The following is a 25,594-nucleotide window of genomic DNA, read 5'->3' on the forward strand; positions in this document are numbered from 1 at the left end:
GAGAATCTAGAGAACCCCTGAACGAAGAGGGACCCAAACAGGAGAGTCCCGCAATCTGAACACGTAGAGAGGAGACAGCATAGTTACTTACCATAACAGTTGTTATCCAGGGACAGCTATTCTCACATATGGGCGATGTCATTCACGGAGCCCCGATGCGGACAGGCTCGCAAGCATACTTGCTTGTAGAAAACTTTAGAAGTTTCGAGTCAGCCGCACCACGTATGCGCAAGTGCCTTCATGCCCAGCACAGGGCGAATCTCCTCAGTTCAGATAGCTAGCAGAGAAGCTCCTGCCTGCTGTTCCTGGATAACAACTGTTACGATAAGTAACTGTGCTTTATCCTAGGACAAGCAGGCAGCCTGTTCTCACATATGGGTGACCTCCAAGCTAACCAGAATGGGATGGTGGGAGCGTTGGCAACTTAGGAGAATGAATTTTGTAATACTCTCTGGCCAAAATGGCCATACTGTCTGGAGAAAACATCCAGACAATGAGAAGTGAACCGAGGACTAGGTGGCAGCTTTACAAATTTCCTCTATCGGAGTGGATCTGAGGAAAGCTACTGAAGCCGCCATGGCTCTGATTTTATGGGCTGTGACTCAACTCTGTAGATGCAGTCCAGTCTGGGCATAGCAGATAGAGATACAAACAGCCATCCAGTTGGAGATGGTATGCTTAGAGATTGGATGTCCCAACTTGTTTGGATCAAAGGAGACAAAAAGTTGAAAAGTAGTTCTGTGTGGTTTGGTGCGTTCCAAATAGAAGGCCAAAGCACGTTTACAGTCCAGAATATGAAGAGCTGATTCTCCAGGATGAGAATGAGGCTTTGGAAAAAACACTGGAAAAACAATGGATTGGTTGAGATGAAATTCTGAAACCATTTTAGGTAAGAATTTGGGATGAGTACGAAGGACCACCTTGTCATGATTGAAAACTGTGGAAAGGTGGATCAGCAACTAAAGCTTGCAGCTCACTGACTCTTCGAACAGATGTGAGGGCAATGAGAAACACCACTTTCCAAGTGAGATACTTCAGATGAGCCGTAGACAGTTCAAATGGGGGCTTCATCAATTGAGCAAGAACAACATTGAGATCCCAAACCAATGGAGGCAGTTTGAGAGGAGGTTTAAGATTGAAAAGTCCTTTCATAAATTTAGAAACCACCGGATGAGCAGAAAGGGGTTTCCCTTCAATAGGCTGGTGGAAAGCAGCAATTGCACTGAGATGGACTCGGATCGATGTAGACTTGAGGCCAGAGGTGGATAAGTGCAAAAGATAATCCAAAACAGAAGATAAGGAGGAATCTTGAGGCTCCTTATCATGAGGCATGCACCACATATAAAAAATCTAGTCCATTTTTGATGGTAGCATTGTCCACTGGTAAGCTTTCTAGAAGCCTCTAAAATGTCTCTTACAGGTTGAAAAAACTGAAAAGAAGTTATGTTGAGAGGTACCAACAGAGACTGCAGGTACCTGCAGAGACTGCAGGTTGGGATGAAGTAGAGACCCTTGACTCTGTGTAAGCAGTGACAGAAAAACTGGTAGAAGGCATGGCTCCCTGCTGCTGAGTTGAAGTAGAAGGGAGTACCAAGGTTGTCTCAGCCATCGAGGAGCTATCAGAATCATGGTGGTATGATTGTTCTTCAACTTGACAAGAGTCTTGAGAATGAAAGGGAATGGATGGAATGCATACAGTAAGCGATTCGTCCATTCTAGTAGAAAAGCATCTGCCTCGAGGCAATGAGGAGAATATATCCTGGAGCAGAACTGAAGCAGTTTGTGGTTGTGGGGAGATGCAAAGAGATCTGAGGAGTTCCACACTGCGAAAAAATGTGATGAAGAGGCGAGGAATTGAGTGTCCATTCGTGAGGTTGCAGAAGACGACTCAATTTGTCCGCCGGTTTTTCGCCCCTTGGATGTAGACAGTTTTCAGGAAGGTGTTGTGGAGGATTGCCCAGTCCCAAACTTTCAGAGCTTCTTGACAAAGGGAGGGAGATCCCGTTCCTCCCTGTTTGTTGACATAGTACATGGCGATGTGGTTGTCCGTCCGATTGAGGACTACCTGGTCAAGAAGAAGCTATTGAAAAGCTTTGAGAGCATTGAAGATCGCTCTGAGTTCCAACAGATTGATGTGATACTGACGATCCGTGCTGGACCAGTGGCCTTGAGTACGGAAACCATTGAGATGAGCCCCCCAAGCTTAGGTCGAGGAATCTGTTGTGATCACGGACTATGTAACTTCTCTATTGACTGCCAACAAAAAACCACCAAAATCAACAAAATGAGAAATAATAAAACTCACACTACTAGAGGCAAGATCGACCCGACAGAATTCTGGTCCCGCTATGAGATTATCGCAAAACCAAACGAAGAAACGGATCAACTTATGACCTCCTGGATTTCAGACAGCACTAACATTCTAAATGAAATAGCCCCCATAAAAACCCGGAGAATTAGAACTACAAATCTAGAGGGATGGTTTGATTCAGAGCTTCTACTGGTAAAAAGGGACCTAAGAAAATCAGAAAAATTATGGATTAAATCTGGAACACAGGCGCACAGAATTGCCTGTAGATTAAAACTAAGAAACTGCAAAAACCTCACCAAGGAAAAACGCAAAAACTTCTATGCCCAAAAAGTTGGAAACGTTTCAATTAACAGCAGAAACCTTTTTAAACTGGTCAACGACCTCTACAACCTCGAGACACTCACTGACAACCATGAAGAATCCACATTAACCGCCAACTCCCTAGCAGATTTCTTTAACTCCAAATTACAAAATCTAAGATCATCGATAACCGCCCTGGTCAAGCCCCACGGGTACTTTCCAATTCTCCTGGACACCAACTTATCTAATTTTGACCTAGGGTCCAGAACGGACCTAAGTTGGAACCATTTCACAACCATCGACTGGCAAACTTTTAGCAAATACTACAACAAATATACTAACTCCTACTGCAGACTGGACTCTGCCCCCCAAACATCATGAAAACTGCACCGATAAACTTCAAAGCCAATATGTTAGCATGGGTAAACCACCTACTATCCACAGGAAATTTCCCGGCAGAACAAGGCCATATTATGATAACTCCTATAATAAAAAACACGAAAGAACCATCCAATGCCCCTTCTAATTACAGACCTATTGCGAGCATCCCGTTAATCACCAAAATAGCAGAAGGGGTGGTAAATGCCAAACTCACTACATACCTGGAAAAATTCAATATCTTAAATGACAATCGGGCTTCCGTTCGGACCACAGCACCAAAACCATTATAGCCTCCCTACTCGATCACCTACACTTACTCTTTAGCCAAGGCTCTAGTGCCCTGATCTTGCAACTTGACCTGAGCAGTGCATTCGACCTAGTTGACCACTCTATTCTCCTAGACTGCCTCGCATACATCGGCATCTCTGGCCAGGTCCTCAACTGGTTCCACGGGTTCCTGAGAAATAGATCATATAGGGTGTTCAAAAACGACTCTCGCCGCTACCCCTCGCTCTGCACTCTCCCTGTGCCCTCCTGGCTCTCCTCCTCTCCTAACCCCTGCCTTCCAAGTCTCTCTCTTGCCTCTCTCCCTCTGTGGCTGCTTGCAGGCAAGCTGGACTGTTTGGCGTTGGCTCCGCCCCTTTTAAGGCGGAGCTCCGAGGTCCGACGTCGGAGGGGTGGGCGGAGATACCTCTCGCCGCTACCCCTCGCTCTGCACTCTCCCTGTGCCCTCCTGGCTCTCCTCCTCTCCTAACCCCTGCCTTTCAAGTCTCTCTCTTGCCTCTCTCCCTCTGTGGCTGCTTGCAGGCAAGCTGGACTGTTTGGCGTTGGCTCCGCCCCTTTTAAGGCGGAGCTCCGAGGTCCGACGTCGGAGGGGTGGGCGGAGCTACCTCTCGCCGCTACCCCTCGCTCTGCACTCTCCCTGTGCCCTCCTGGCTCTCCTCCTCTCCTAACCCCTGCCTTCCAAGTCTCTCTCTTGCCTCTCTCCCTCTGTGGCTGCTTACAGGCAAGCTGGACTGTTTGACATTACAATTGTCATCCCGCTAACCAGTTTCACACCAGAGCTGCTCAACTCCCTATCAAGCTTGCTTAATCAGATAGAACTCTGGATGTTATCCTATAGATTAAAATTAAACCCTGACAAAACTAAATTCTTCCTAGCTACCCCCAACGACAAAATCAAAGATACCACAATACAAGTGAAGGGATCGATTTTCCCCCTCGAGCAAACCTTAAAAGTACTGGGAGTCACGCTAGACAAACACCTATCCCTCAAGAAACACACCGACTTAACAGTCAGAAAAAGCATCTCGGTGCTCTGGAAACTCCGCACCATAAAAAAATACTTTGATGACACCTCTTTCCGCTTGGTGGTACAATCCTCCATCCTCAGCATCCTGGACTACTGCAACATCATTTACCTGGGCTCCACGAAAAAAACCACCCGGAAACTAAAACTGATTCAGAACACCGCCGTCCGCCTTATATTTGGCCTGAACAAATGGGAACACATCACCCCCTTCTACCACAAACTACATTGGTTACCATTTGAATCCAGAGTCCTATTCAAATTCGCTTGCTTCTGCTACAAAACAGTTTTTGGTATATCTCCAAACTACCTCAACCCTCACTTCTATTTAAATTGCAACAATAAGAACTCCCGCAGAATTCATCTCCGCCTTCCCCTCCCTAAAACTATGTCATCTCAAAAGGTTCTTCGACAAAATCTTCGCCTTCCAGGCAGCCAAACTGAACCCATGGCTAGCCCCAATTGCACTTGATGCCCCCACCTACCTCCACTTCAGAAAACAACTCAAAACCCACCAATTCCCCGAACAGAACCCTTAATACCCCTCTCCTACCTCCCTCACCCCATCCACCATTGATCTGAACTCCAATCTCTCCTTCTTATTGTACATTCCTAACCTGTTAACTTAAATGACCTGTACATTCCTATCCTGATAATTTCAACGACTTCATTGTTTGTAACTTTGATTAATTGATGTGAACCGCCTAGAACTCTCTGGGTATGGTGGTATACAAAATAAAGTTATTATTATTATTTATTATTATTCTGAAATAGCAAGCCTCTGGAGAGATTGGAAGAGAGCATCCACCAGCGGAGAGACTGTCTCAACGAAGGAGTGACTAATGTATCGAGAGAGTGGTTTGCAAACCTGCATCCACTGAGGAATTCTGAGGTGAAGTCTGGCAAAAGGAGTCACTTTCACTGTGGAGGCCATGTGACCTCGTCATGTGTCTCGCTGAGATTGAAGAGTGGGAAGACACTGCATGACAGAGTTGAAGAGCATCCAGACGTTGTTGAGAAAGGAATGCTCTGAGTTGGATAGTGTCCAGAACAGCTCCGATGAACTATAGATTCTGAGAGGGCTGAAGTTGGGATTTGGGGAAGATGATTTCGAATACCAAGCTTTGTAGGAACCACGTAGTCCGTTGGGTCACTACAGTAACCCCCTGAGATGTTGAATCTTTGATGAGCCAGTCATCTAGGTAGGGAAACACCTGAAGACCATGGTTCCTTAGAGCTGTTGCTACCACCACCAGGCACTTGGTGAACACTCTGGGGGATGAAGCCAGGCCAATCAAGTGGAGAAAGCTTCATCCAGGGCTAGACAAATCATGGGCTGTATCCGTAGAAGTTTCGTCAGCCGTAAGCCCGAGGTCATAATGCCATTGTACAGATCCATGGTGAGACCCCATCTGGAATACTGTGTACAATTCTGGAGGCCACATTATCAAAAAGATGTGTGGAGAGTTGAGTCGGTTCAGCGAATGGCCACCAGGATGGTCTCAGGTCTCAAGGATCTCCCGTATGAGGAACGACTGAGTAAGTTGCAGCTGTACTCACTCGAGCAATGCAGAGAGAGGGTAGACATGATTGAGTTGTTCAAATATGTCACAGGCCGTATCGAGGTGGAAGAGGATCTCTTTTTCCTTAAGGACCCACGGCAACAAGAGGGCATCCGTTTAATATCAGGGGTGGGAAATTTCATGGCGACACCAGAAAATATTTCTTCACCGAAAGGGTGGTTGATTGCTGGAATAATCTTCCACAACAGGTAATTGAGGCAATCAGCGTGCCAGATTTTAAGAAAAGATGGGAATGGCATGTGGGATCTCTTCATGGAGGTAGTTAATAATAATAATAATAATAACTTTATTCTTCTATACCGCCACAATCTTAAGACTTCTAGGCGGTTTACAATCAAGAGTGCTGGACATTCAGCGAAATACAATAAGTAGATATTCAGAGGAAATACAGAGATCAGGACCTCATGAGGCAATAATATAGAAATACAATTTGCTGAGCGAAAATGTTAGGGGGTGGGCCATTAGTGTGGGCAGACTAGATGGGCCGTGGCCCTTATCTGCCGTCATGTTCTATGTTAAAGGGTAGCACTCTGTATTTGTAATGCAGATTCCCCATCCGAAATCTGAGGTACTGACGGGAGACTGGATGTATGGGGATGTGAGTATAAGCCTCCTTGAGATCTAGAGAACATACCAATCGTTCTGATCTAGAAGGGGGTAAAGGGACAACATGCAAAATTTTTCTTTGACTAAAAATTTGTTGAGAGCCCTGAGATCCAGAATGGGTTGCAGATCGCCCGTCTTCTTCAGAACTAGGAAGTAACGGGAGTAAAAAAACCCTGCTCTGCTGTTCCAGAGGAATGTCTTCGATGGCACGGAGACGAAGCAGAGTTTGAGCTTCCTGAAGAAGAAGGGTGGTGTGGGATGGATTGGAAGGATACTCTCTTGGAGGCAGCTCTGGTAGAACCTGAGTGAAATGAAGAGAGTATCCTTCCTTGATTATTGACAGCACCCAGAGGTCAGATGTAATGGTCTCCCATCGATGGTAAAAATGATGGAGACGACCGCCTATGGGGGGAAGGGAGGATAGAGGCAGAACGATGAAGGTTATACTCTGTTTTAAACAGTCAAAAAGGCTGCGCAGCCCTAGGCTGAACAGAAGGCTGAGGTTTCTGTTGCTTCTGCGGCTGTTGTTTCTTGGGAGGTGCTCGAGTGCAAGGAGCTGCCCTTGAAGTATAGGAGGGTAGGTTAGGAGGAGGGGTAGCACTTTACATCAAAGAGAACATCAAGACAACCAAGATCACAGATGTCAAGTACACCGGGGAATCCATCTGGTTAAACCTGGCCAGAGGCGGAGAAAAATGCCTGTACCTTGGTGTGGTATACAGACCTCCAAGACAATCGGAGGACAAGGACGCAGAATTAATTGAAGACATTGAGAATATCACCTTACGGGGGGACGTTGTTCTGTTAGGGGACTTCAACATGCCTGATGTAGACTGGAACACACTCTCAGCGACAACTTGCGGGAGCAGGAGGATATTAACGTCCATGAAGGAAGTACGGCTCAAACAAATGGTACTAGAACCCACTAGGGCCCAGGCCATCCTGGACCTGGTACTTACGAACGGGGAAAGTGTCTCAGAGGTCTTGGTGGGAGAAACGCTAACCACCAGTGACCATAACATGGTATGGTTCAACCTTAGAAAGGGCTTCCCTAGATCACAAACAAAAACGAGGGTACTGAATTTCTGGGGCACTGACTTCGCATGCATGGGAGATTTTGTCCATCAGACGCTGCAGGTTCAAGAAGTAACTGATAATGTGGAAGCTATGTGGTCAACCCTGAAATCGACCCTACACGAGGCAACTATCCGCTACATAAAATCGGTAAATAAACAACAAAGGAAAAAGAAACCCCAATGGTTTACTGATGAGGTCTCGCACCTCGTCAAGGAGAAGAAAAGAGCATTTCTTTCATACAAGCGCACGGGGGAAAAAGAAGCAAACATTGAATACAGGACAAGGTCTGCAGCGGTCAAAACAGCAGTCAGGGAGGCCAAACTTCGTATGGAAGAAACTCTAGCAAAGAACATTAAGAAAGGGGACAAATCCTTCTTCAGGTATATTAGTGACAGGAAAAAAAAACACAAACGGGATAGTACGCCTTAGAACACCGGACGGGAATTATGTGGAAACAGATTCCGATAAAGCCAAACTACTGAATGATTACTTCTGCTCAGTCTTTACCTGCGAGGCACCAGGGCACGTGCCACAGCTGGAAGCAATACCAAGCACGGAAGACCCACATCAGCGGAGCCCACCAAAGAGTCGTGCGACAGCAACGACATAGAAATTGACGCAGGCAGCGAGGCAATAGCAGGAAGTTGCCTCTGGCTTTCCAGCGGACCAGCAAGAGAGCAGACTGACATGTTGGAATACAAAGGCTGCACAGCCTGTTGCACTGGAGTCTGAGGAGGGGACACAGTTACAGCCCGCTTTTGCATGAAAGCCTGATACATCATATCCACAAATTCCAGCGGAAAGTAGTCCCCGGCGGTCAGGGCCTATCTGCGAGACTCGAGAGTTTTGAAGACTTATAAGACTTATGTCCGGAACTGCGCTTGCCTTTCGTGGAAGCGCCCTCCTCGCCCAAATTTGGCGTCCCGGATGCTGGAAACACATCGCCGGTGGAATCGGAGGCAACTAGAACCTCCCTGGAGGAGGATAATGCGACATCCATGCACAGTTCATGCCCCTCGCGGGCCACGGCCTACAAAGCACACGGCTGCGAATCCACAAGCCATCCGCCACATTTAAGGCATGAATCTATGCCATCCTGTCCTGAGATGGCCATCTGTGAAGTTTGGAGCAAAAACGAAGTTTCTAAGTCCAAAAAATACAGTTTTAGAAAACTTTAAAGAAAATTCAAGATAGCCACCGCGGGTACCGATTTTGACAAAAAATACGGCCATTAAAAACACAGGAAAACGTGAAAAACGGTGAAATTAGAATTTTACAGGTGGGGGGGGGGGGGGGTCAGGGACCAGGGCATGCAGGGAAACCCCCCCAAAATCGGCAAACACTGTGATTCACAGACACCACAGAGACGTGCTACAATGAAAGTCTATGGCAGCCTGTAAAACACAGTACAATCAAGGAGATCAGTACCCCAGGAGCTGAATAAACTGGATATTTCAGGTCTTCTGATTGCCTCACCTTCCCTGCCACCTCAGATAACGACCACCAGGATCCCTCAGGGAAGACACATGGCGCGGTTCCGATCTTGGCGTATCTCCTTGGAACCACAGCAGCCTGCGCTCTACCCCTTTGCAGACAAACCAGGGGAGAGATGGCTCCTGAACCTGGAGACCCGATCCAATCTGCAGGCTGTCCAGAGGGCTTACTGCAGTTTTAGGCTTACAGAGCACCCTCCGGAAGCAGACAAACTTTAAAATGTCTGCGATCTCCCGCCAAAGATTCACTTGCACCGAGTTGATCTGCAGCAAGTGGACAAACCCGCAGAAAAAAATGAAAAAGGACTAGGAAGAGAAAACAAATCACGAGCAGAATTAACTGAGATGATAGCATGCAGAGAAGCTGCAGAACAAACTGGGCAGGACAGGAAGCTCCCAGGCAGGTAGCCCAAAGGGGAGGGATCATCTTTTAGTTGCCTGCAGCTGAAGCTAATAAAGATACAAGATCCCATCCGTTCAGCATTCAGAGAGATTGTACAAGAATGGGCGCATTAGCACTTAGTGCGCACTAAATCGGCTAGCATGAGGGGGTATGTGTTTAGCATTTTTTTGTTGGTAGATCATTTTGACTTAAGCCAAAAGTAATAATAAGAAACTTTATTCTCATCTATCGCCATACCATTTAGTTCTAGGTGGTTCACATTCGAGACTGAACAATACATTCTTAGAGAATACTAGCTGATGCCCCGGCATTGCACGGGTATTTAATTATAGCAATAACACTGTAAATGGATTTAAATAAAGATACTTTATAGTGGTGAATGAAATAATTTTGTTACAGCTTTATAAAAAGTAAAATATTCAAAGTATAATGTGAAATATTTGACAAAATGAATACAATTCAACTAACACAAAAATTGATTATAAACAACATTTTTAGTTTCACCTCCAGGAGCAAGAACATATACATTCTTGGGTGAACCCACCCTTCCCACATGTGCAGGTGGGCCGCGAGACCCCCAGAACATATCACCCCAGGTAGTGAGGGATCTGCATACCAAGTTTCGTTCAAATCGGTCCCACAGCTTCTTACATTTTTTCCATTGACTTGAATGGGTGAAATCTGATTTTCTGTTTGTAGCTCCGCCCACGTGTGTAGGTGGGCCGCGAGACCCCCAGAACATATCACCCCAGGTAGTGAGGGATCTGCATACCAATTTACATTCAAAGCGGTCCCACAGCTTTTTACATTTCTTCCATTGACATGAATGGGTGAAATATGATTTTCTGTTTGTAGCTCCGCCCACGTGTGCAGGTGGGATGCGAGACCCCAGAACATATTACCCCAGGTAGTGAGGGATCTGCATTCCAAGTTTCGTTCAAATCGGTCAAGCCGTTTTTGAATTACAGGGAGAAAGGCAGCTTCTTACATTTTTTTCCATTGACATGAATGGGTGAAATATGATTTTCTGTTTGTAGCTCCGCCCACGTGTGCAGGTGGGATGCGAGACCCCCAGAACATATCACCCCAGGTAGTGAGGGATCTGCATACCAAGTTTCGTTCAAATCGGTCAAGCCGTTTTTGAATTACTGTGAGAATGGCAGCTTTTTACATTTTTTCCATTGACATGAATGGGTGAAATCCGATTTTCTGTTTGTAGCTCCGCCCACGTGTGCAGGTGGGCCGCGAGACCCCCAGAACATATCACCCCAGGTAGTGAGGGATCTGCATACCAAGTTTCGTTCAAATCGGTCAAGCCGTTTTTGAATTACTGTGAGAATGGCAGCTTTTTACATTTTTTCCATTGACATGAATGGGTGAAATCCGATTTTCTGTTTGTAGCTCCGCCCACGTGTGCAGGTGGGCCGCGAGACCCCCAGAACATATCACCCCAGGTAGTGAGGGATCTGCATACCAAGTTTCGTTCAAATCGGTCAAGCCGTTTTTGAATTACAGGGAGAAAGGCAGCTTCTTACATTTTTTCCATTGACATGAATGGGTGAAATATGATTTTCTGTTTGTAGCTCCGCCCACGTGTGCAGGTGGGATGCGAGACCCCCAGAACATATCACCCCAGGTAGTGAGGGATCTGCATACCAAGTTTCGTTCAAATCGGTCAAGCCGTTTTTGAATTACTGTGAGAATGGCAGCTTTTTACATTTTTTCCATTGACATGAATGGGTGAAATCCGATTTTCTGTTTGTAGCTCCGCCCACGTGTGCAGGTGGGCCGCGAGACCCCCAGAACATATCACCCCAGGTAGTGAGGGATCTGCATACCAAGTTTCGTTCAAATCGGTCAAGCCGTTTTTGAATTACTGTGAGAATGGCAGCTTTTTACATTTTTTCCATTGACATGAATGGGTGAAATCCGATTTTCTGTTTGTAGCTCCGCCCACGTGTGCAGGTGGGCCGCGAGACCCCCAGAACATATCACCCCAGGTAGTGAGGGATCTGCATACCAAGTTTCGTTCAAATCGGTCAAGCCGTTTTTGAATTACAGGGAGAAAGGCAGCTTCTTACATTTTTTCCATTGACATGAATGGGTGAAATCCGATTTTCTGTTTGTAGCTCCGCCCACGTGTGCAGGTGGGCCGCGAGACCCCCAGAACATATCACCCCAGGTAGTGAGGGATCTGCATACCAAGTTTCGTTCAAATCGGTCAAGCCGTTTTTGAATTACAGGGAGAAAGGCAGCTTTTTACATTTTTTCCATTGACATGAATGGGTGAAATCTGATTTTCTGTTTGTAGCTCCGCCCATGTGTGCAGGTGGGACGCGAGACCCCCAGAACATATCACCCCAGGTAGTGAGGGATCTGCATACCAAGTTTCGTTCAAATCGGTCAAGCCGTTTTTGAATTACTGTGAGAATGGCAGCTTTTTACATTTTTTCCATTGACATGAATGGGTGAAATCTGATTTTCTGTTTGTAGCTCCGCCCACGTGTGCAGGTGGGCCGTGAGACCCCCAGAACATATCACCCCAGGTAGTGAGGGATCTGCATACCAAGTTTCGTTCAAATCGGTCAAGCCGTTTTTGAGTTACTGTGAGAATGGCAGCTTTTTACATTTTTTCCATTGACATGAATGGGTGAAATCTGATTTTATGTTTGTAGCTCCGCCCTCGTGTGCAGGTGGGCCGCGAGACCCCCAGAACATATCATCCCAGGTAGTGAGGGATCTGCATACCAAGTTTCGTTCAAATTGGTCAAGCCGTTTTTGCGTGATCGCGGCACATACACACACACATACACACCTCATTTTATATATATAGACAGAGTATAATTGACATTTAATTTACAAATTTTTCAAAAAGATACGTTTTCATAGATTTTCTAAAGATGTAATAAGCCTGAGTCTGGGAAATTACTGTACTTAACCAATTGTTCAATTTGCCTGCCCAAAATGCAAATGTTTTATCAAGAAATCTCTTAGAAAGGCAATGTTTTAGTGTAGGATAGGCAAAGAAATTGATTCTTCGAGCAGACTTTTTAATCCCATATAGGGCTCCTTTTACAAAGGTGGACTAGTGTTTTTAGCGCTACCCGAAAAACTACCACCTGCCAAAGAGGAAGCGGTAGTGGCTAGCGTGCGCTCTTCCACGCGTTAAGGCCCTAATGCACCTTTGTAAAAGGAGCCCATCGTTCTAACCATGAAGATAGGTAAGCTGGAATCAAGCTGAACAACGTTTTGAAGCAAATACAAGCAAAGGCTACCAGTGTAGCCCCTATAGTAGAGAATATAATAAAGAAGAAAATGACTTGAGCATATACATGGGCATGGATTCATGCGATAAAGCCAAGGGAAATCTTGCCTCACCAGTTTGCTTGATTTCTAATTCCCTCAATGAATGACTGCTTTGGAAAAGCACAGTTACTTACCGTAACAGGTGTTATCCAGGGACAGCAGGCAGATATTCTTAACGCATGGGTGACGTCACCGACGGAGCCCTCGGTACGGACCTTTTTAACTAGAAAGTTCTAGTTGGCCGCACCGCGCGTGCGCGAGTGCCTTCCCGCCCGACAGAGGAGTGCATGGTCCCCAGTTAGGATAAGCCAGCTAAGAAGCCAACCCGGGGAGGTGGGAGGGACGTAAGAATATCTGCCTGCTGTCCCTGGATAACACCTGTTACGGTAAGTAACTGTGCTTTATCCCAGGACAAGCAGGCAGCATATTCTTAACGCATGGGTGACCTCCAAGCTAACAAAGAGGGAGGAGGGATGGTTGGCCATTAGGAAAATAAATTCTGAAGTACAGATTGGCCGAAGTGCCCATCCCGTCTGGAGAAAACATCCAGACAGTAGTGAGTAGTGAATGTGTGAACTGAGGACCAGGTGGCCGCCTTGCAGATTTCCTCAATGGGTGTGGAACGGAGGAAAGCAACAGAAGCGGCCATAGCTCTCACCCTGTGGGCAGTGACAGCACCGTCCAGTGACAGACCGGCCCGAGCATAGCAGAACGCGATGCAAGCTGCAAGCCAGTTGGATAGCGTCCGTTTAGAGACCGGTCGACCCAGACGATTAGGGTCGAAGGTCAGGAAGAGCTGAGGGGACAAGCGGTGAGCCCTTGTACGATCAAGATAGTAAGCCAGGGCACGCTTGCAATCAAGACTGTGCAATGCCTGTTCCCCGGGATGTGAATGAGGTTTCGGGAAAAAAACAGGCAACACAATAGACTGGTTGAGGTGAAAAGCCGAGACTACCTTGGGAAGGAACTTTGGATGGGTACGCAGAACCACCTTGTCATGGTGAAAAACAGTGAACGGTGGATCGGCGACCAGTGCATGCAGCTCACTAACCCTCCTGGCAGAGGTGATGGCAATGAGGAAAAGCACCTTCCATGTCAGAAGTTTGAGCGAAGTTGAGGCAAGAGGCTCAAAAGGGGGTTTCATGAGGGCTGATAAAACCACATTCAGGTCCCAGACGACCGGAGGAGGCTTCAGAGGTGGTTTGACATTGAAGAGGCCTCTCATGAACCGGGAAACCAGTGGATGAGCCGTAAGAGGTTTTCCTAGGATAGGCTCATGAAATGCCGTGATGGCACTGAGATGTACTCTGATTGAGGTAGACTTGAGGCCTGCGTTGGACAGGGAGAGCAAGTAGTCCAGAACAGTTTCCACCGCTAAAGAGGTGGGGTTGTGATGATGACGGAGGCACCAAGAGGAGAACCTGGTCCACTTCTGATGGTAACATTGGAGGGTGGCCGGTTTCCTGGAGGCGTCCAAAATGAGACGGACAGGCTGAGACAGATTTCCTGGAGAGGTCAGCCCGAGAGAAACCAAGCTGTCAGGTGGAGCGAAGACAGATTGGGATGCAGTAGAGACTGATGTTGTTGCGTAAGTAGAGTAGGAAACACAGGAAGAGGAATGGGCTCCCTGAAGCAGAAGAGGAAACCAGTGTTGGCGAGGCCACCGAGGAGCGATGAGAATCATGGTGGCCCTGTCCCTGCGGAGTTTGGATAACGTCCGCAACATCAGAGGTAGTGGAGGAAAGGCATAGAGGAATCGATCCGTCCAGTCGAGCAGGAATGCATCCGGGGCCAGACGGTGAGGAGAGAAGAGTCTGGAGCAGAACTGGGGCAGCTGATGGTTGTGAGGAGCTGCAAATAGGTCCACCTGCGGAGTGCCCCAGCGAGCAAAGATTGAGTGGAGCGTGGGAGGATCCAAAGTCCACTCGTGAGGTTGAAGGATGCGGCTGAGATTGTCGGCCAGGGTGTTCTGTTCGCCCTGGATATAGACAGCCTTGAGGAAGAGACTGCGGGCCGTGGCCCAGGTCCAAATGCGGAGAGCCTCCTGACAAAGGAGGCGAGACCCGGTGCCGCCCTGTTTGTTTATGTAGTACATGGCGACTTGGTTGTCTGTGCATAGGAGAAGAACCTGAGGGCAGAGAAGGTGCTGGAAGGCCTTGAGAGCGTAGAACATAGCTCTCAGTTCTAGGAAATTGATGTGATGTAGACGCTCCTGTGGGGTCCAAAGACCTTGGGTGCGTAGATCTCCCAGGTGAGCTCCCCATGCATAAGGGGAGGCATCCGTGGTGATGATCATGGAATGAGGGGGCAGATGAAAAAGAAGACCCCTGGAAAGATTTGAGGAGTTCAACCACCATTGTAGAGATCGCTGAAGAGACGATGTCACAGAGATGGGATGAGAAAGAAGATTCGAGGTCTGTGACCACTGGTTGGCCAGAGTCCATTGAGGTGTCCTGAGGTGGAGTCGTGCCAGGGGAAGCACATGGACCGTCGAGGCCATGTGGCCCAGGAGGACCATCATCTGTCTGGCAGAAATGGAGTGATGAAGGAGCACCTGACGACAAAGGTGGAGCAGAGTCCGTTGACGATCGGAGGGGAGGAACGCCCTCATTAGTGTGGTGTCGAGAACTGCTCCAATGAACTGAAGGCGCTGTGTGGGAAGCAGATGCGACTTGGGGTAGTTGATCTCGAACCCCAGAAGATGGAGGAGAGAGATGGTAAAATGAGTGGCTTGTAGCACAAGTGGAGACGTAGGTGCTTTCACTAACCAATCGTCCAAGTAGGGGAACACCTGGAGGTTGTGAGACCTGAGGAAGGCCGCCACCACAATGAGGCATTTGGTGAACACCCTGGGTGATGAAGCGAGGCCAAAAGGTAGCACTTTGTACTGATAATGGCAGTGGTGTACCTGGAATCGCAGGTAGCGACGTGAAGTTGGATGGATTGGGATGTGAGTGTAGGCCTCTTTGAGGTCCAGGGAACATAGCCAGTCGTGTTGAGAGAGAAGAGGGTAAAGCGTGGCAAGGGAGAGCATTCTGAATTTCTCCCTGACTAGACACTTGTTGAGGTCCCTGAGATCGAGAATGGGACGGAGGTCTCCTGTCTTCTTTGGAACTAGGAAGTAACGGGAGTAGAATCCCCGGCCTCTTTGTTCCGGAGGCACTTCTTCGATGGCATTGAGAAGAAGGAGGGATTGGACCTCCCTCAGGAGGAGGGGGGTTTGAGTTGAATGAGAAGCAGACTCTACGGGAGGATTGTCTGGTGGAAGAGTCTGGAAGTTGAGAGAGTAGCCGTGGCGGATGATGTTGAGGACCCACTGGTCCGATGTGATGACCTCCCAACGGCTGAGGAAGATGTGGAGCCTGCCTCCGATTGGCTGAGGAAGAGGCAATGAGGGTGGAAGACTGGCTAAGCCCTGGAGAGAGGAGTCAAAAGGGCTGAGATGGTTTGGCAGGAGGAAGAGGCTTGGCAGGTTGATTAGACTGGGCACGAGCCTGGGTGTGCTGGTGTTGGCGGGCCCGCCTAGGTTGCTGTGAAGGTGGATTGAGCGGCCTAGCGGAGAACCTGCGCTGATATGAGGTCTGTGGTCTGTAAGGACGAGCAGGTGGAGCCTTTTTCTTAGGTTTTATGAGAGTGTCCCATCTGGTCTCATGGGCTGAGAGTTTCTGCGTGGTGGTATCCAGGGACTCTCCGAATAATTCATCACCCAGACATGGGGCGTTGGCTAGTCGGTCTTGATGGTTGACGTCCAAATCAGAGACCCTGAGCCAGGCCAGGCGGCGCATAGCCACAGCGATGGCAGATGCACGGGAGGTGATCTCAAAAGAGTCATAGATAGAGCGCACCATAAATTTTCTCAGTTGGAGCAGGCTGGAGATATGCTGCTGGAATAGAGGAACTTTGTGTTCTGGCAGGTACTTCTGCATGGCGGAGAGTTGCATGACCAGATGTTTCAGGTAGAAGGAGAAATGGAATGAGTAGTTGTTAGCTCTGTTGGCAAGCATGGCGTTCTGGTAAAGTCGCTTGCCAAACTTGTCCATTGTTTTGCCCTCTCTGCCAGGAGGGGTGGAGGCATAAACACTAGAGCCCTGAGTCTTTTTTAAAGTGGACTCCACCAGGAGAGATTCATGGGGCAGTTGGGTTTTATCAAATCCCGGGATTGGTATAACCCTATAGAGGCTGTCCAGTTTACGGGGGGCCCCAGGGATAGTCAGCGGGTTCTCCCAATTTTTATAAAAAGTTTCCCGTAGGATATCATGCACGGGCAACTTTAGGAACTCTTTGGGAGGTTGATCGAAATCCAATGCCTCCAGGAAAGCTTGTGACTTCTTAGAGTCAGATTCCAGAGGCAAAGATAAGGCCCCCGACAACTCCCTGAGGAATTTAGAAAAGGAAGATTGTTCAGGTTTAGATGTGGTATCGGGGGCCGAAGGCTCTTCGTCCGACGACGAGGCATCCTCCTCGGTACCGGGAGGGGATTCTTCCCATAGGTCCGGGTCTCTGACATCGGTGTGTGCGTGTCGAGAGACCGGAGTGGAAGGCTCGGTATGGCGAGTTTTAGACAAAGACTTGCCTGAGCGTACCGAGACGGTACCGGGGGATGAAGACCTTTGTCTGTCTCGGTCCCGGGAAGAGCGGTGCCGGTCAGGGTCGCGGGAAGACCGGTGCCCTGTTCGGTCCCGAGGAGGATCGGTCGTCGTCAAGGCGATAGTCTCGGCATGGGTATGGAGATGCGACGCCGAGAGAATGGGCATGGAGGAGTCCATAGGTACCGATGGAGTGGATACCGGTTGGACGGTGCGGGGCTCGGGCCGGTCTGGTACCGAAAGCAGCGGTGCCAAGATAGAGGGTAAGAGCTGCTTAAGTTGCTGTTGGAGTTGTTCCTGCAACTTATCCTGGAGGATGGCCGCAATGCGGTCATCCAGGGGTGGCACCGGAACCACTTTTTTCTTCTTTGGTTCCATGGGTGCCGCTCTACGCTCCGGCGATGAGGAGGCCGATGACGAGGCACTCACCGATATCGGAGCGGAGCGTTTTTTGGGGCGGCGTGGAGCCGAAAGGACTGGTGTTGCCACCGAGGTGGGAGGGCGCTCAAGGGTGGAAGGCTTCTTAGCCGGCTTACCTGGCGCTGGTGGCGCCGATGTCGTTTCAGGCGGTGTCGAAGTGGTCGGTGCCGATTTCGACGGTGCCGCAGGTGAAGAAGTCGAGTCCATAGTCGGGCCGGTGCCGAAAAGTAAATTTTGTTGGATTTGACGATTCTTCGGAGTGCGTTTCTTAAGAGTGGCACAGCGGGTGCAGGAGTCCGCCCGATGCTCCGGTCCCAAGCACTGTAAACACCAATTGTGTGGGTCAGTGAGGGAGATCGGGCGTGCACACCGCTGGCACTTCTTAAAACCGGGCTGCGGGGGCATGAATGGGAAGACGGCCTCCGCAAAATCAAACCCCGAGGCCTGGATCGTGACAACAGGCCCCGCCGGGGCAGGAACGAAAAATAAAGCAAAAAGAAAATATATATATATATATATTTTTTTAACTGAAAGAAAAAAGCACCCGAAGGTGAATAAAACGAAAAAAATAACGCGAGCGGGAAGGCAAAAAGAGGATTTCAACGGAGTTGAAAAACACACGTCTTCTTCGCTCCGCGGAAACGAAGAAACTGGGGACCACGCACTCCTCCGTCGGGCGGGAAGGCACTCGCGCACGCGCGGTGCGGCCAACTAGAACTTTCTAGTTAAAAAGGTCCGTACCGAGGGCTCCGTCGGTGACGTCACCCATGCGTTAAGAATATGCTGCCTGCTTGTCCTGGGATAATGAAAAAATCATGGCCTAGGAGGTAGTAGTGGCGCTAGAAAAGGTTTAAAGAAGAGCAGCCAAGATAGTGTCACAGTCCTGCTTCTTTTTTTGGCAGTTGTGGTGGCAGAAGTCACTCAGCCTTCGTTGGGAGTGGGCTATGAGCTGGGACATGCTGTGGCCATGAAAAAGACAGTTTTGTGTCTATTCTGTTCAACATCTGGGCGAGGTGAGACCTTGGACAAATGACTTTTGTGTGTAATGAGTAGACAATTTTTATCCTTATCTTCTATCATTTACAATGTGCATTTAGTTCACATTTAATTTTAAAGTGTAGCTAAAAAGAAAGAAAACAAGGTGATACCTTTTTATTGGTCTAATCATCACCAGACAACAAAGTTAGGGAAAATGATTTTATTTTCAATATAGTGATTGAAATGGGTCAGGTCTGAGAAAGGAAAGATGTTAAACTTTAACTGTGAGGGTTGCAGAAAAAATGACAATTTTGCATGAGGTAAAACTCTTTATAGTTTATAAATCAGTTAAAGGAAAGATTTATAAACTAAAAAGAGTTTTACCTCATGCAAAATTATCATTTCTTTAATAAGACATTAACTATTTTTTTCTGAGGCCCTGCAAGTACCTACAAATCCAAAATGTGGCCCTGCCAAGGGTTTGAGTTTGAGAGCACTGCTTTAGATGTACTGTTTGGCAGGGAGGAAGATATAGGGAACTGCAACCCCACAGCTATAAAAGTGTTGTAGACAGACCACCACCAAATACGATTCGGGATAAGACAACCAGAAAGTAGGAAACAACAAAAGACCACCAGAACGAGACCCAGAATAGGGAAAGGCTTTATAGACAGCACCAGATATAGAGACTGAGAATGCAGACCTTACAGGACAGGTAAGACCTCTGGGATGAGGCTCTAGTCTAGACCAAAGTCTAGAAGATGTAGCCCTATTAAAAATACAAAAACTAAACAAAAGGAAAGATGGATTCACCCCATTAAAAGAAACCATGAAGCTAAAAAGAGAGAAAAGAAAACGGAGGAAATCTAACGAGGACAAGGACGTTAAAAAAAATCTGGCTTAGAGTCAACAGAATTTAAATCAGGAAGATACATAAAGAGAAGAATATCTGGAAACACCACAAAAACACTGTACCAAGTAGTATATAGTTTACTAGGGAAAAAACCAGAAAATCACCATGAAAAGCTCCCTAACTAGCAAAGAATTCAGCGACTTCTTCACAGAGAAGTTGATACAGAAAGGTAATGACCTAAAGAACAACATATCAATAAACATACAAGGAAAACAAGAGACACAATGGAAGAGTTTGAACCAATCACAGAGATCCAGGTGAAGAAACTACTAAGAAGAGTGAAAACAGGCCCACCATAACCTTGACACAAGCCCAATACACCTGATGAGAGAACTTGAAAGCCTAGGACTCACCTACCTCACTGACATTAGTGTTATATCACTATAGTCTGGAGAGATCCCACTTAAATGGAAACTCTTAGTCATCAAGACAAAGGAAAAGACCTAGAAGATCTCTCCAATTACAGACTGGTAGCCAACCAACCATGGGTATCTAAACTAATAGCTAAACTGGCTTGCCAACAAATATCAGACTTCCTAGAAAACTCATCAAAGCTAGACCAGACCCAATCAGGGTTCAGAAGACACTTGAGCATGGAAATAGAACTAGTAGTGGTGCAGGACTCGGTTCTTAAACACCATGCTAAAGGCGAGGACGTGCTGCTGGGTGGGGTTCCTGGAACTCTCAGCAGTCTTTGATCTAGTCCAACACACACTTCTGAAATTGAGATGCAGAGAATTAGGCTCCAAAGGAAAAGTCATGGCATAGATAAAATCTTTTCTATTTAAAAGACTAACAAGAGTAGAATGGCAGAGGACTACAAGCAACTGGAAAGAAGCGGACATAGGCGTACCACAGGGATCAACCATGTCACCCATGCTGTTCAACATCTTCCTCCAACCACTGGGGAAATTCATCAGAGAACAAGGATGGGAATGCAACATCTATGCAGATGACATCCAACTGGTCATCCCAAACGGGACGTGAAGACTAAGCAGAAGATCCAGATAGGCCTACAGAAAATCTTCAGTTGGTTCCAAATAGACTAGTATCTAATAGGGGAAACAGGAGGAGATTGTGGCACAGTGGTTAAAGCTACAGCTTCAGCACCCTGGGGTTGTGGATTCAAACCCACACTGCTCCTTGTGACCCTGGGCGCTTAAGTCCCCCCATTGCCCCAGGTACATTAGATAGTGAGCCTTCCGGGACAGACAGGAAAAAAATGCTTCAGTACCTGAATAAATGTAAACCGTTCTGAGCTGTCCTGGGAGAATGGTATAGAAAACTGAAATAAATAACTGAACTACTTCTAATTAACAAATGTGTGTGTGTGTGGGGAGGTTGGGGGGGCAGCCCAAATTACCAACTAACTATGAAGAGCAACACCATAAAATCATCCACGGATGGAGTGAGAAACCTAGGAATATGGCTAGACCCAAACCTGGATATGACAATACACATGCAAGGCATCGTGAAAAACGCTTATGGCAAACTCTAGTGGGTCAGAGGACTAAAACCCTACCTAACCCATCAAGAAAGTACTGGACAGAGCTCTGGTTTTCTGGCCCAGAAATATTTAAATTAATAAACACATAAGGAGTTTATAAAATATCTCTGGGATTATCGCTAATATTATCTACCTAAAATCCCAGGTTAGAATACAAACAATATTTTGTATTGTATATGTGACTGCTCAGACCCACCGGGACCATCATAGCATATCACAGTCCCTGCCGCCTTAGTGAAGATATAGTGCATAAAACATAACAAAATCAACTTAACTGGAAAGTGATAAGGAGGTTGGTAGATCTCTTGAATTGGCGACTGCTCATAAAATAAACTTAAAAACTCAGTCAGTCAAGAGATCTACCAAACTGCCTTATCACTTTCCAGAAATATCTAAGAAAAAGGACAATTTAAATTAAATCATTAATTTATAGAGAGTAGTTTGGGCAGACTGGATGGACCATTCAGGTCTTTTTCTGCCGTCATTTACTATGGGCTCCCTTTACAAAGGTGCGTTAGGGCCTTAAGGAGCGGAATAGCACGCGCGCTAGCCGCTATCGCCTCCTCTTGAGCAGGCGGTAGTTTTTCAGGTAGCGGGTGCTAATCCGGTGCGTGCGCTAAAAACGCTAGCGCACCTTTGTAAAAGGAGCCCTAAGTTAGCGCTGTAATTAGATAAATAATGGTTCTTGCTTCAGTCTCTACCAATGCAGTGCTGCATGTCCAGAGCCTAATATTGAACTGAAAATAAATTGAAAACCAGATTGTAGGTGTGGATTCATATTTTCTTTGGGCCTATTGAGGATTCAGAGTCATCAGCTTTCTCATCCTCAACCTTTCCTGGTTCTCAGGCATTCCCTGCAGATTTCTCTGATTCAGTGCCCATATGCTTTAGCTTCATGCTCTTATTTCTTCTTTTCCAGTGTCTTCATTTTCTATACGGTTTATTGGAACTTCTTTTATACACTTTAACAAATGCTAGGTGACTATATAAATCTGTGTACATTAATGCTTTTTGTTTTGCAGTTTTGTCAGCAATGGTCCGAGGTGCAGAAAATGGGGACCATTTTTTGGTCAGAGATTACCAGGAGGAAGAGGAGATTGAAAAAATCCTAGAAGAGTACTTTACAAGTCACTTCCCCACAGTGCTGCACCATTCGCAGGTTTCAGCATCTGTCTAAAGAGCTCTGACCAGAGTAGGAGTACTCTTATTACTAGGTAATTGCAGCAGCAGCACAGTTCAGAGGGGATTGAAGCCACCGCAGAGGCCTGCTCCCTGGCAGTGTGAGATGAAACTTGGCCTTTTCTGGACCGTGAAGAGGTTACAGCAGGAAGGGAAGGGATGGGATGGGGAATGAAGCACAACGGCAAAATTATTCAAAGAAAGTGATTTATTTAGTAAACTCAAGGTACATCACTTTGTATTTTGTTGTGTGTCATTCTTCAAAAGCTATATCTTCCTCTGTGGACACAATCTTACGTCAGTGCAAGAGGACAAGCCTTGCCTCATGCTAACAAACCTTACACTAAATTCTCAACATACAGCAAAAAATGAGAGACTGAAAAAGAGCCTTGAAGTGCACAGAATCTGGTAGAGGTAAATCCAGCACCCCTAACCAAGACCGAAGAATGGGGGACCCCCCCTCTGAATTGTTGGGAATAGCTCTCAAAATATATTCATGCTGCCCTCAGACTCTCAGTTCATGCTGAGAGCTACAGTTCCTACCTCCTCCCTATCCTCTCTTGCAAACACTGTCCCTTATAGACCCTCAATTCACACCAAGAGCTATAAACCTCCCTTGTCAGACTGATACAGCTTTAGCACTCCCTCCAATCTGACACTGACCTGCCAAGCTGTAGCCCCCCCCTCCCCAGCTTCCTTCTCATGTTAGAGCTCCTTACATATCCCTTTTCATGCAGACATCACCAACAATAGCAAGTTTCATACTTGTTGCTTCTTACCCTAGGAAATGCTGCTGCTGAGATCTACTGCCTGACCTTTTTCACAGCTTCCCTCCCACACACTGGGCACAGCTTAGACTTGAAGGCTCTGAGTTCCTGTATATCACCTTGCTCTCTCTCCCCCCCCCCCCCCCACAAACATTGCTGATACCTGCATCCCTCACTCTCTTCATGTTTAGAGACAGTGCTAAGACCTCAATACCCTTCATCCCTAACACTGGGACACTGCTGAAACATACAGCGCCCTAGCTCCTTCAAACTAAGAGATACAACTGATAGCTCTAAGTCTTGACTTTAACAGGAAATTATCTGTCATCATCCTTATGGTTACTAATTCTTGGTCAGGTTCTCTACACCAGAGAACAGTCGACAAGTTCACAGTTTGTTGCAGGTAAGTCCATTAGAGTGTCAGACTTGCCCTCATGTGCACTGCCTCTGGGGAGCAGGTGTACGCTGTAGAGAAAACATGTCTCTCGACTAGGGATGGCAGCTAACACCCACACCTGGGATCTGGGATGAGGGTGGTAATGTCGATGGTTATGCTGTTACAGTCACTCAAAGCCCAGATGGGCGTTGCTGCATGGAAATTTGTGGGCATGATGGTTGGGTAGCAAAAAGAGAAATGGCATTGGACATAGAGCAAGACCTCTAGTGGGAAGGTCAGCTATTCGTAGGCCTCTCCATCGTCGTCATCATCAAAGAAAAAGTCATCTTGATCTAGGTTCTCCGATTCATCATCATATGAGAAGTTGTCATCATCAATGTCCTCATCATCATACTCCTCATGCCACTCAGGGACGTAGTCTTCATCCTCCTCCTCCTCCCCATCTTTGTCTTCATCTCCCTCATCTGTGTCTGGAGAGTTTGAACCACCATCACATTTCAGCCTAGGAAAAAAAAAGTAATTGCCCTATTAATATCCACATAGGAGCCAACTTTTGAAAATGACTGGGGGCGCTCAGCTCATAACTCATAACAAATTTCCCCTCATTTGGAAATGAAAAAAAATGGAAAAACAAAGTACACCTGGTAGTGAGTGACCAGCCTGTATCTAAATGTCAAGAGCAGGGCAGGTAACGTGGACATAGCAAAAGTTAGGGTCCTGCCACTCTCTCCTCCCCCTCGCAGCTTGTTAGTATCATACTGTCGCTCTCTTCAAGAATGTTTCTCCAACCAGTCCCTCTCTTCCTCAGTCCATCTACTCCACACTCTATTTCCCCTAATTTCTTCCCCCCACCCCTTTTCTCCTGCATAGGTAAAATTTGATGTTTTATGTTTGGGGATAGGGAGTTTGATAACTCGCTTCCTGCTTCACTCCCTACATCTTTTTACACCTGTTCTGCTCATTTTCCCTTGACCCAACCCAGCCTTCTACTTCCCTCCTATCCTCAATAAGCTCCGATGTACTTTTCTCTAGCCAGCTGCTGTTCGATGGAGGTTTGCCTCACCCATCCCTTTAGAGATTCCCACTTCTCACTCTCCTCTACATGTAAGACTTTCTAATGTTTATAGATATAACTCATCTTCCATTTGTGACTCTCTATTGAGAACAAGCTTGGATCATTCCCCTGCTCTAGGACTGGTTCCCCATCCCCTTTTACAGCACCACCTTCTACCTACAGAGTCCACATCTTTGTCACCTGCTCAGAAAGATTACTTGCTAAGGGGGAGAACATGTTTTAGCAGGCCAAGGCACAGGACCATGCACTCATACTAAGCCTGCAGAATCTTGCTGCAGTGGCCAAGGAACAAGCATCCAACTCAAAGGAGCTGAGTTGAGACTTGGGGGATGGTTGCAGAGCTTTAACAAGAGCAAAGAGAGGAGCAAGAAAAAAGTTAAGAGTTTGTGACAGAGCTTGACCCAATACTGCCAGTGGTCTCTTGCCACTCTAGGGCCTGGGGAACTAATATTTGTAATTTTTGTGAGCAATGGAAACAGTGCTTCTCTCAAGATCAGAGCTGCTAAAAGAAAGTACATTTTTAAAAAAGGAGATTTTGAGGACCTGGTATTCCATCCTTGCACAATTTTCTCCCCTTCCCCATCCTAATAAGATACCAGTGACTGAAAGAGCAGAGGTTAGTGAGGTTTGAGACCGACTCGAACCTCACTAACCTCTCCAAGAACATATCCTCATGTATATCGAACCTCCAAAACTGGGCCCTCACTGTTCAAATGAAACTAAATGAGTCCAAAACAAAACTACTTTGGCTCGGTCCAATATTAGACCATTTACCCACCTCCATTCCACTGTCCTCCGGCCCCACACTACAGCTTGAGTTCTCAAGCAAAGTTCTGGGCATCATCGTGGACGCCTCACTATCCTTCAATGACCACCTCCACTCCCTGGTAAAAAAAATGCTTCTTTAGCCTTCATATGCTGAGGAAAGTGAGATCCTGTTTCCATCAAAAACACTTTGCCGTCCTTGTACAATCCATCATCCTTTCCAGATTAGACTATTGCA

General features: G+C 46.9%; 2 protein-coding genes across 3 annotated transcripts in view; one reads left to right on the plus strand and one right to left on the minus strand.

Annotated features, from left to right (window-relative positions):
* Positions 1-23,733, plus strand: part of DNPH1 (2'-deoxynucleoside 5'-phosphate N-hydrolase 1) — an 81,439-nt gene extending 57,706 nt beyond the window's left edge. For both annotated transcript variants that reach the window (XM_033938603.1, XM_033938604.1), the window contains 2 exons: positions 18,678-18,788; positions 22,196-23,733. In XM_033938603.1, the coding sequence (XP_033794494.1) occupies positions 18,678-18,788; positions 22,196-22,350 (266 nt within the window). In that variant the 3' untranslated portion in view covers positions 22,351-23,733. The remainder of the gene's footprint in view (positions 1-18,677; positions 18,789-22,195) is intronic.
* The window catches only part of CUL9 (cullin 9), a 535,945-nt gene continuing 532,601 nt past the window's right edge, over positions 22,251-25,594 (minus strand). The window contains exon 46 of the mRNA XM_033937681.1: positions 22,251-24,018. Coding sequence (XP_033793572.1) covers positions 23,796-24,018 — 223 coding nt within the window. The 3' untranslated portion in view covers positions 22,251-23,795. The remainder of the gene's footprint in view (positions 24,019-25,594) is intronic.

The sequence above is a fragment of the Geotrypetes seraphini genome, chromosome 3 (genome assembly GCF_902459505.1).
Source record: "Geotrypetes seraphini chromosome 3, aGeoSer1.1, whole genome shotgun sequence".
Taxonomy (NCBI): domain Eukaryota; kingdom Metazoa; phylum Chordata; class Amphibia; order Gymnophiona; family Dermophiidae; genus Geotrypetes; species Geotrypetes seraphini.